Here is a 12,066-nt window from a genome sequence, read left to right on the forward strand (position 1 = left end):
CCGAGGGTAATGTATAAGGTAGTGCAGCTTGGGAGAGACACTAGCTGATGTGTACAGCTCGCTGAAGGTTCGCAGAAAAGCCTGAATCCTATCTTCAAGATACGGCAGGATGTCAGTGGGTATGATGGGAGCAAGCACCATGTCCACAATTTCTCGGTACATCAAGTAAACCTCCCAGTGTGAGTTTCCCTCCGGGATGCAGGATGCAACCATCAATGGCAGCAGCCTGTACAGACACCACTTTTGGGAAGCGGTGCCTTTTAAGGCACGGTGGTCCCTGGAGAAGTTAGCCTGCAGTTCTTCGGGCCTATTTTTTTATCGTTGAAGCCGACCTTAAATGTTGCCACTTTGCTAAAGTCTGACAGTGTCAGGATGCCATCTGAAGTGAGTCCCTGAAGAGTGTAGTGCAAGACAACGGCAAATCCTCCCTCAAACATGTCGTGCATAATATCTGGCATGAGTTGCTTGGTGATGTCAAAGTTCTCCAATGCCAGCATTGGCGAGGGTCCATTGACACCGTACAGCTTCTTCAATGCTGGATTCACAGAAATTGCTGACAGGTGTTTGCTGTGTGTGGCAGCATTTCTTAATGTGCACAGGTCTTCCCTCGTGAGGTCTGCAAGCGTGGCTTTGTGGGCCATGCAGAATCTGCACACTCTGCCACTGCTGAAACAACAGGAGAATCCTCCAAGCTTGTTGAGGGACAAATTATCGCCACAAACGGCAGCAACTGTGGCCTTGACCCTTGTACTTCCTTTGCTGCTTTGAACTTGAAAACCGTGGTCCCTCAGTTCAGCCAGGTCACGGAGAAGGGGGTCTAACACTTTCTGGAGTCCCTCCTTCTCGACATCCTGGTACTTGGCCATCAGTGTCAAATGTATGTTGCTCAAGTCTGCGCGGTATCTTGGATGGAGGTCGAGTAGGGAAAAATAGACCACCAACAACTTGTGTCGCTTTTGATTTGGCCCCAAGGGGTTCGTAATCCCCAGTTCATCAGTGTACAACGCAACATGAAGGTTGTGCACAGATTCATTGTTATTCGTTGGCACTTGCTTCAGTGCTGTGCCTTCACGAAAGGACCGCAATTCATGTGGATCGGTCCTCAACTGCTCTGCTGGCTGCAAGAGGTGTTCTGCCAATGCGGGAACTTCGAACAGGTTTTCAATTACCTTTCCAATTGGAATGTACTGGAACGATGAAGTCTCTGGGCTTAGGAGTAGGTGTTCTTCAGGCTCCACGTACAAGAAGTTCCTCTTCGCGAATTGTTCCCTCTGATAGCTGCTTTTGACCTTGTCGAAGAGGCAACTAGGGAAGTCGGTACCCAACACACCATGGCTGTCAGTCAGGGTGTCGGAAATGGTCATGGCTTGCCGGATCTGCTTGGCATGCTTGTTCAGGATCACCTCGAGCAGAGACTGGAAGTCGCCGAAGACGTTCTCGCAGGTCATATGTGGCATCTTGTGCTTTTCAGCAAGTTTAAAAAAAAAACAAGCAGATGTTCGTTTGCAGACCTCTAACAAACTCGTCGAATGTTTCGATGGGCCTCTCAGTTGGTGAAAGGGGAGCAGCCGCTGCTTGCTCTTGAGGGAGGTGAAATGATAGGTCCTCTGCGTTGACCTCGTTGTGGGGGTCGACCTCGTTGTGGGGGTCGACCTCGTTCTGGGGTTCCGCTCCTCCGACGGCAGCGAAACCAGACCCGCAACCCCCGGACGTCTGTAGATGCTCGGAGTGACTCCGGTAAACGTGGCGGCGATACGAGTTGAACACCTTGAATGTGTGACAGCAGCCATCGATGCCGCAAAGTATCGTAAAGTTTGACTCCGCACTATGCGTTTCTGCTACGTGATTTATCACTCTTATCAGGTTCACCGCGAAGAACACACACAGCGGGCAGCGCCAAAACGTCATTTTCCTAAAAGGTCCAGTAAACACCACATTGAATTGGCACCTCTGCGATAAAAGAAAGGCGTCGAGATCCTGTTTGCGTACGTGAATAGCAACACTGCGAATTAACTAGCGATACCCAACGTTGCTCGTGAAATTGGGCATCTTCGTTACAGTGCCGAATTTCTACAAATAAAAAATTATTATTTGTAAATTGTGTGCCTAATCGGGGGCTGAAATTAATATTTACGTGAATTGAGTGTACACTGTAATCAACACTACCGCAGTTACCAGTTCTGCATATCCGGGTTTCTCCGTTTACGTCCTTTCTTTTCATCGCTACCGTGAGATCAAGGTGTCGGGTCACGTCAGTCCTGGTAGCCCTATCAAATTACTGTGTCGGGTAAGCTCGTTTTATTACTGCTTTAAACGTGTTCATGTCTTTTTATAAGGCATGATCAGCCAACGCCGCCGTTCAGCTTCATCCTGCGCTCCTTTGAACATCCCTGTGAGATACGTACGAACACACGTGGGCTCGGCATGGTCATTGTTAGCAGCGCGGGCGCGTCCATCTGGGCGCAGCAGGGCTTGCGAAACAAAAAAGGAGATTACGCTATCGGTTTACATTTTCAACAACCAGGTCTTGCGAAAACGGGGATAGAGAAGGCGAGCCACATTCACACGCAATTCAATGAATTCACACGCAATTCAATGAAAGCGAGCAATGTTGGTGGTGCCTTGAGAACAGTCTGCTAAACGGTCTTGTTCAAATCACTGCGAATAACTAGCTTCTCCCCTAAGAATGTTCTATTAAAAACATTTTTGTTTCTTGTGATCAATTACGAACGGGGCTGACTCAAGCGCAATCGCGTCGCAGCTCCCGACCGCGATATCCAACCGCGCGCCTCTGGTGAAAGGTGGACTTTCGGGAGTTCGTTTTCGGCGCTCAGATAACGTTACCCGATACGACGCACGGGCAAAGGCGCCGACGGGGTATCATGTGTCGTCCTCTGGTTTATCGGAACGATCTCGCCTCGAGATACCAGCTCACCCACGCGTTCCAAGCTTCGAGCGCTTATGAAGCCAAACAATTTAGTGTCCATAATAAGTGGTGCACGTTCTTTCCACGAGCCAGCAGCCGCAGGTGTGCGCTAGCATGCGCAACAAAATTGACGTCATAGTCCCCCATTCGCGCTAGAGATGACGGTGAAATGTATGGGCTTCGGGCCAAAGGAGAACAAAGTCAGGAAAATGGATAGGTGGGCTAGTTGGTACATGTTTAACTTGCAAAGCGCCTAAAAAACGAGGACAAGAGAATAAAGAGACAGGACCATAGCGCTTGGTCCTGTCTCCTTTTCCCCCGTGTCCTTGTTTTTGAGGCGCTTTACAAGTTCAATAAAGACAGACTTTTCATCTGCACAAGTGGAAGTCACGTGCTTGTTAGACGAATTGATCGCTTACGTTTTACACCAGGCCTCACCGTGGAGATGAAAAGCGTGTCTTTATTCTCCTTTTCCCTGGAGCCCACACATTTCAGTCATCTTAATCGTGAATGGGGGACTATGACGTCAATTTCGTTGCGAGTGCTCGCGCACACCGGCAGTTGCTGGCTCGTAGAAAGATTGTGCGTCACTTATGATGGACACTGAAATGTTTGTTTCAGCATCTCTTTAAGGGGACAATGACGACTGGTGATGGGGCGAATCACTGGAAATTTGGATTCGAGCTGATTCGGAAGGTTCTGAACTTTTTGGGGCGATTATTCGGAATATTCGGAGGTTCAATTGGTTCGGTCGTCATTCGTCGTCAATCTTGTATCATTCGCAAATATAAATCAGTTTAGGTTTATTGACTGCGTTTCTGAAGAGAAACAGGGAGCACGTCGTTTTGTTTTAAGCATATGGAGCATACCCAGAAGTTTTAATCTCCGCCGTTGGCGTCAATTCACTGGGCCTTCGTGCTTCGGGGAGAATATTGTGGTCTGGAATTCGGATTGAGTGAGTACATATTTAATTCACTCCTGCGAGCAGCCGACTATACCAAGGAGGAAAAGGGGGGAGAAGGGGGAAAAGGGGAGATAAAAAACGTGAATTGCAAGTCAGAGGGGGGTGGGCAGCGAGATCATAGAGTCATTCGCCATGACCACAGCAAACAACAGGGGAAACAGAGGTTGAATTTCTAAAATCCGAGATAAACCCACCTCTGACTTGCAATTCCTCGGTTTTATCTCCCCTTCTCCCCCTTTCCCTCCTGGGTATAGTCGGCTGCTCGATGTGGTAATTTTACTCTTCTGTTTCTAGTTGAAAGATGTGGTTGTGTTGTCCCAGTTTTAATTGTTTTGTTCTTTCTTCATCCATCACTTGAACCAACATGCTCTTCTCCCAAGCGTAAGCAAAGTATTCATCTCTTCTTCCGAACGGTGTGGTGTGGTCTCGCATCATTCCGAATCTGTCCGAGCCGTCCGAATTGCTAGAAGATTCGGTCAATTATCCGAATCTGCCGAATTTTCAGATTCGGGTTCGAATCGCGATTCGGTAAAATGTTTGTCCCATCACTAATAAGGATGATTTTAAATGTATTTCTAAGTGTTTCTTTACTTCTTGGGGTCCTGGCATGCTGCTCAGTTTTAAATAGAACTTTGTGACGCTCATTTTGCTCTGGCAAATAAATTGACAATGCGAAACTAACCGCGTCTGAGTGACGTCACGTGAGAGTTGTCAGTGTCACATGATGTCATGCTTCTACGTCATGCTAGGTGAGAAGCTACGAGGTCACGCGAACCTCGTTCGTTCCGTGCACTTGGGGCGGTGCTGGCATCGCTTCCGATAGAATTTTTCTCAAAACTGTTCATTTTGTGCGACACTTGGGCGTCAGTTCAGGCCAGAAATCGCTCGACAATGCCAGGATCATGCCTGAGGCCTATTTCAATCGTCACACTGTTTTAAATCGTCTTCATTTTAGAATCTAGTTTGATGATTGAAATAGGCCTCAGGCATGATCCAGGCAATGCTAACCAAGTTTCAGACCAAACCGACACCTCCATGTCGCACAAAGGAAACTGTTTAGAGAATAATCGTACCGGGAGTTATGTCAGCGCTGCCCTGAATGCACGAAACAAACGAGTTTCGCGCGACCTAGTTCCTCGTCTAGCATAGTGTAGGAACTTGACATCCTGTGAGAACGGATATTCCCACATGACATCACTTAGACAGTTAGTTTCGGTATTGTCAGTTCATTCGTAGGCATGCAAATGGGTGTCACAAAATTGTATACAAATTGACTAGCATGCCAGGACTCACAAAACGTCCAAAAACACTCTAGATTTCTTCTTTTTAATCATCCTCATTGTCCCTTTAAGCAACACAGCCTTCAGACGCGAGTCACCGCGATGTCCATACCTCGTATATACCACGTGCTAAGCTGAAGTAATCAGTTCTAACTTAGAACTTGGCAGGAGGAAGCATGAGCCACATGACTCGTGCCTGCAGATTGCATTTTCTGTGATGTCAGCTGTGTGACCTAGGCTTCAAGAGCTAATTATGTAGCAGACACGCAAATCATGTCGGGATATGGTCCCAAAATCTGGGTCCTGACTTTGTGATTTTCACAGCTTATAGGTATATAACACATACTGACACATTGAAATAGAGGAAATAAACTTTCCCACCGAAAGAAATAAAAATTAGGTTAATGCTATATGGAGATTTTAAAATATATTTTTAAGGTTAATTTTTTTCTGAAAAAAATCAGAAACTTTGGGATTTTTTCCGGCTTGGGGGAAATCAGATGGCACAGAGACATTGAGCCCTAGGGCGGTGCTCACCAGTGAGAACCCAATTTTCTTTATCTTTTTGATAAAGCCACATCATCGTCGTTGCCAAAATCAGATGATGAAAGGTTAAAGAGGCCCTGCAAGGACTTTTTTTACTGGTTTTAATTTGGACTGAACCTGAGCGCACTGAACGTAGTAACTTAACGAAACTTTTCTTTTTTCGAACTTCGCTTTAATTTAAAAGTTATAGGCAAATTAAAATGACAAAAACAAGCAAAAAATAACCTCCTTCATGACGTCCTTGGTTGCTTGAGCGGCCGTGAACTAGAGGAGGGGCAGTGAGCTAAGCAAGCGCTCACGGCTGCCGCACTTCGTGTCGACGGCGCGAGAGGCTGCCACCGAAGCATGTTCTGGATAGGCTGAATGCTGCGGGCAACCAGAGCAGCTCTCATTGCATTTGCTGCGAGTTTAAACACTATTTCGGCATGACACTTCATTGGCCACAAACGACATCAAACACGGGGTAAAGATCAGTTCAGAATGGGAGCCACTTCGCGCTGCCATACCGTGAAACGGCCGAACTGCAAGACAAAGCTGCTCGCCAAAGGCCTTCGGAACGCTCGGAGCCGGTCGGATCCTTCAGTCGTTACAACCGCAGCGCCGCCGCGTACATCCAGGACCTTTCCGTGTCGGCGCCTGATCCCACTACTCCTTTCTAGTATGCACCGCCTTTTCCACCGCTTGGTGGCGGGTATGTCAACGGGTCATTTCTTGTTTCCGTACTTTATAAACAAATGCGCTTTCGGTACCGCGGGTCGCCCCCGTTGGTGGAGGAGGTTTCCGCGTCGTCCGGTTAAAATATGATGCACTGATGTTTAGTTACTCTCTCCATGCCTGCTGCTTGCCCGAACTACAAGAGACGTGGAAACCGCAAAAAAGGCACATGCTTAAATATGATTGCAGGGCCCCTTTAACTAAGATGGTCTGATATCACTGTGTTCAAGCTTGATTTTTGTGGCAAGCACAAACTCTCATTCATCAGTGATATGTGGTTTTGTGCTACACAAAAAGCCACAAAAATCAAATTTAGGGGGGTTGTGGGGATGTTTATACAGCGTGTAGTTCGTCTGCCATTAAAGTTGCGACGAGTCACACGCTGTAGGTGAGCAATTTAGCCAGTGCAGTACAACCGCTAGCCTGGGGTCTTTAACGTGCACCACGCAGTAGTGAAATACGACTGCACGCCGGTACGATGCTCATTCAGATCTTAACGGGCAGGGGTGGGGCTCGAACCTAGGATCCCTGGGTTCTGCAGCGCGAGATTTCACTCCACGCGCGTCGAGCTGGGTGTGCGCTTCAGCCCACTCGGCCACCGATCCGCCCCAGGGGATCGGTGGCCATTTAGAATGGTAGAAGACATTGATATTGGGTCACAGGATTTTAGCTGATCTTGGGTTTACCCAATTTTTAGTTGCTATGGCATTGCTTTTGCATACAGACCCGGAAGATTGACAGGTCCTCGTTGGTGAGCACTGCTCTAGTGCTGAATGCCTTCACACTATTAGTTTCCCCACAAGCCGGAAAAAAATGACAGAAGAATCTTAAGGAGTGCTGTCACAAAACCAAAGTACTGCACAAAATAAGTGCAATCTACAGGGATGTAAGAACTAGTAACTGTGTTTCAACACTCTATGCACCTGCTTCTTCCTAAAACACAGGAGCTGAATAACTAGCTCAATGACAAATAGAAAAAATAAAAAAATGATGATCTTAGTTGGAGTTCTTTTAACTTACGAAAATGATGACCCCGCATCTTGGGGTGCGTTATTTTATGTTTTTGGACAAAATCTCATTGCGACGCACATCTCGAAACATGTTTCGGCTCATCTGTTTCGGCGCTGTGTGTACCAGCTTTTAGGCTCTTGCATTCTCTCCTTTATTGGTTCGACCATCACTAAATACAACATCGGTTGCACTATTAACATTGCCTGTGCTCTATGTCTTAGTATAAATTAAATTTTATATTCCCTCCTCACAAGTAACGACAAATTACAAGGTGCATGTGACTGTTGGGAACTTATGGCAGCGCAGCACTGAAATCAGCCATGTTCTTCAAGCTCTACTCGCTGCACACGTCTCGCATGTTTATACCACAATAGGTGTTCATATTTGTAAAAGTAAGAAGCGTGGCCGCCTCGGTGGCTCCGAGGCGAGAGTGCCGGCCTACGGATCCCCATGTGGCGGGTTCGAATCCCGGCCAAGGTGCCCGCAATCTGAGGGAGGCTTATTGCGGAGGAGGCGCCGTGTAACCGAGCTTTCGGTTGCACGTCATAAGATCCCCAGCTGGTCGAAATTAATCCTCAGTCCTCCGCTGGGGCGTGCCAGATGCCCGTCGTTGGTTTGGCACGTAAAACCCCCAAATTTGACTTTTTTGGTGTAAGAAGCGTGAACCGGGTCAAGTGACTTTAGTGTGTATATGTGACCATTACCTGTCTTCCGGAGCACCAGAGAATTGCCACACAATCCTTTAGGAAACCGTGAAGACACAGGTATTGACACCAGGGGTCAATACCTATTAATATTGTCAAAAATCTGAATGCCTGAAGTCAGATTTGTTCTACATATTTATCCTTTTCATTAGCCATCCCCACTTTGGTTTTGTTTTGTTTCTATTAGCTGTTCTGTTCCTTGGAACATGGCAAAATAAATGCAAGATGTAAAATTGTGACAATGATAGCTTTTTGTTTTCATTGGGAGTGTCAGTCGAAAATATTTTTGCGTGCATCATTTTTCTATTTTCCCAAAAAGATAGTCGTGCAGCGGATATTTTTGAAATCTCGCATTTAAATACAAGTTTTTGAGAAGAGCGATAAGTCGAACCTGCATTGTACAAGGCCAGATTTTATTTTTCTAACATCCTCTGGCTGATATTGTTTATTTTGGACATTAAGTTATGCATCTTCAGCTAAAATGTGGTAGTTAGAAATGTACATAAAATTAGTGACTTAAATGGGAGCAAGAAAAAAAGGAAAGGGGGGGGGGGGCTTCTAATACATGCGTTGCATGTCACATCATTCAAAGAGCGCTCCGATGACCACCGGAAAAGAGGGGAAGACAGAGCTCCCCTCTTATCAGGATCATCTTTTCTGCCTCCTGAATTTGCACAGATGTCGCTATTCTCCTTCCAGAATATTATAGAAGATTAACCCCTCCCTCAAAATCCTTACAAAAGCAGCTTCCCTCTCCTCCTCTTCCATGGTAATCAAAAGTATGCAATTTGACGTCAGTGCGACCCATGTATTGTCACATACACAAGCTGTGCAGTCTGCCTCGGCCAACACTGTTATAAAAAAAACGCTTCCTTTGTAGCTTATTATTTCCTGAAGTATTTCCAGTGTGGGTGAAGTGCTATGTATAGCATGTTTTTCTGCAGAAGTCTTCATTTTTCTCGATTTGTAATACTTCACAAATGACACAGATGTTGAAATTTGTTTTACAGTTTAACGTGAACTCATGGATATCACGTGCCTGGTTAGGCATGGGCAGTGGTGTAAGACAATCACCGTTTCTGGCTGTCACATGCTCAATGATGTTGTTGAGGCTCTGGAGACGTCGATGCACTTCGGCCATCTAAACCTGGAAAACCTAATACTTCAGGTAAGCATGTTGTGCTGGGCTCACAGATTTAAATTTTATTTCCCCCTTGCTGTGCTGTTTGCATGCTGAACTGCCGTGTTTGACCTAGTAATGAAGTATGCCGAAATTGTCCTTGTATGCTATAAACGGTTTCATGAATCGCCGTCTGACTCTTGGTGAATTTTGCACTATACGTTTACATGTAGGCCACTCTTTGCCAGTGTCAGTCTTGGCGATAGTAAATATTGAGCATGACGAGTGGTTTCGTCATTGATGGAGCTCGAGGACCACAATTAAGGACATAATTGCATCGGACAAATGCATGTTTTAGTCATTTTCTTCCAGCCTTGCCAGCATGGAGACAATTGGTTATGTGTGCAAGAAATGTGGATTTTGTGTCAATTTGTTTGTACGCCTCTTCATGGCAGCTTTATGTGTTATGATTGCACCAGCTGTGAAGCATAATCTCATTCCAACGTTTTTTAACTCAGGCGTATGATGAAAGATTTGAGGACTACATTGATATGGACTGTTCGACCACCCTGGCCCAGTACTCCAAGCTGAGACTTTTGAACAAAGAAAACCAGCCTGAGGGAGCGGAAGCAACACCTGCAGTTGCGGGTGCAACAGCTGGGTAATTCTATATGAATATTTGCCAGTTCTTCGTTGCTAGCAATGCAGTCTTGTATGATATGAATTTGTTATACAATTGAGGCTGTTCTAGATCTGTAATTATGAGACAGCAAAAACAAAATAGCTGCAAAGAATGTTTTCAACCTTTTCCTCTACAAATGCATCTTAAAAAGAAATTGGCAAGGTATGGCAGATATATTGTGTCCATTCGACTTCTAATATAGGTGCAGCTTGGAGCCTCATTGATGAGCATTACATGTTTCCCTTTTATACGGGGTGTTATTTCTTCATGTAAACAGAATTTTTAAAAAAAAGTGTGAACTTCTAGCTGAACGCCGTCTTTGCTAAGCGTCTCTTTGAGTTCGGCAGACATTAGAGGGGTGGATAACCGTCGTGGCCTTTTGAGTAATTAACTAAAATTTGTTAAATATATTTTTAATTATTGGTTTTTCGATTCATGTTATAAACACAGTATCAATGTTGACTGCCATGGAAAGCTAAATCAATTTGGACAATTCAAGAAGGATTACTGTTTTTCTAGATATTCGTTGACAATTTCTCGCATCGCCCTCCTCCGTTTCCGAAACTGGACGCTCAAAGAGCGCCGGACAGGCTGCCTATGTGACGCTTGTAAGTGTGACGTTTACATGACGTGAAAATCGTCATGCAAATGAGAACAGATATATGTGAGCATACGCTATCCCTATTCCAGTTCACGTTGACTTGGCAAACGGTGAAAACTACAATACCCATTAGCCAATAACAGTGTCAAAGCTGAGCACATGACACCAAGGTGCCGTATCCGTCTATCAGAATAACATTCACGCCTTAGGTGGGAAAAGAGACCGAAGAAGTGGTCTGACGGGTGACACGCCAGTTTTGTTTATCGAAATTTCCAAGACGGCAGGCTTGCTCGCGTTGAAGGTAAATGATCACCTTAAACCATCTGTTGAGTCTTTCTTGATTACAGTCCTTTCCGGAATACCAGGAAGTCGACGGACCAATTTGTCCTTGAAGAACTGGGCGTGGATGGAGACGTAAGCGGGCAAATAACAAGGTCAAATGTTTGTTCTGTGGCACAGAGCAGCGTTGCTCCGTGCCGCCGAGACAGTACACTGCTAGGATGTAACTGCGGTTACACTATCTTCCTCAAAGCACAGTTGTTCAAGGGCCTGGCTAGGCGCCAGCTTTCTTTTTGACTGTTCACCATGGTTGACAAGATGGGGAGAGGTCACAACACACAGATAACTGGCCACCAAAGCGACCAAATACTGGCCACCAAAGCGAACTGGCCACCGTTCCAATCGTTCTTATTGGCTCGCTGAGCCATTGTTTTCGCCGTCCACCAAGCTATTGAGAAACGGGGTATAGCAAAGCCACTCTGCTGCGGGTTCACAATCGCGGGTGAGGTTTCGAGTGCAGTAACGGATTAAAAGACCGACGCAGCAAGTTTTCATGTCAAGAACGGCGGTCCGACAGCCGCAGTGGAGATATGAGATCAATACGATTTTCATGTCATGCAAATGTAATTCCTACAAACGTCACGTGGACAGCTCCTCTGGAGCACTTTGAGTGTCCAGTTTCAAAAACGGAAGAGGGCGATGCGGGAAATTGTCAACAAATATCTCGAAAACCATTAGTTCTTTTTTGAATATCCAAATTGAATTAGCTTTGCGTGACGGCTGACATCAATATTGCACTTGCAACATAGACCGAAAAGCCAATAATTAAAAAGTTAATTTACGATTTTTAGTTAACTACATGAGAGACCGCAAGGGTTATGCACCCATATAATGTCCGCCGAACACACCTAGCAAAGGCATGATCCAACTAACAATTTGCACTTTTTTTTTTAATTTACATTAAAAAGAACACCCTGTGTATTAGGAGACAAACTGCATTCTAAAAAGGTATATCAGCTAAGCATATTTCTTCAAAGTTTTGTGAATTGGATTGTTCTTTCATGAACTGAGTGACATTTTCAAATTTCTTTTCATTTTAGGTGGTGATGAGAAGGGCAAGGTATTCATGCAAAAATATTTTCTACATTCGGCATCATGGAATGATCCCCCTAGTTTAACAGTGTTCAGAATGACTCTTGGAGCTTCAAATCGACGAAATTCATGTTTTTTCATTCCATG

General features: G+C 45.4%; 1 protein-coding gene across 1 annotated transcript; it reads right to left on the reverse strand.

Annotated features, from left to right (window-relative positions):
* Positions 1-260: 260 nt before the first annotated feature.
* Positions 261-1,457, reverse strand: LOC121837191. Its single transcript, XM_042292739.1, has one exon. The coding sequence runs from the start codon at positions 1,455-1,457 to the stop codon at positions 261-263; it is 1,197 nt and encodes a 398-aa protein (XP_042148673.1).
* Positions 1,458-12,066: the final 10,609 nt, after the last annotated feature.

The sequence above is a fragment of the Ixodes scapularis genome, unplaced genomic scaffold, assembly GCF_016920785.2.
Source record: "Ixodes scapularis isolate PalLabHiFi unplaced genomic scaffold, ASM1692078v2 PGA_scaffold3__209_contigs__length_174095766, whole genome shotgun sequence".
Taxonomy (NCBI): Eukaryota; Metazoa; Arthropoda; class Arachnida; order Ixodida; family Ixodidae; genus Ixodes; species Ixodes scapularis.

Bases quoted from the DNA above. Each gene is read 5' to 3' on its own strand.
- LOC121837191 (XM_042292739.1), bottom strand. From the start codon at position 1,457: ATGCCACATATGACCTGCGAGAACGTCTTCGGCGACTTCCAGTCTCTG.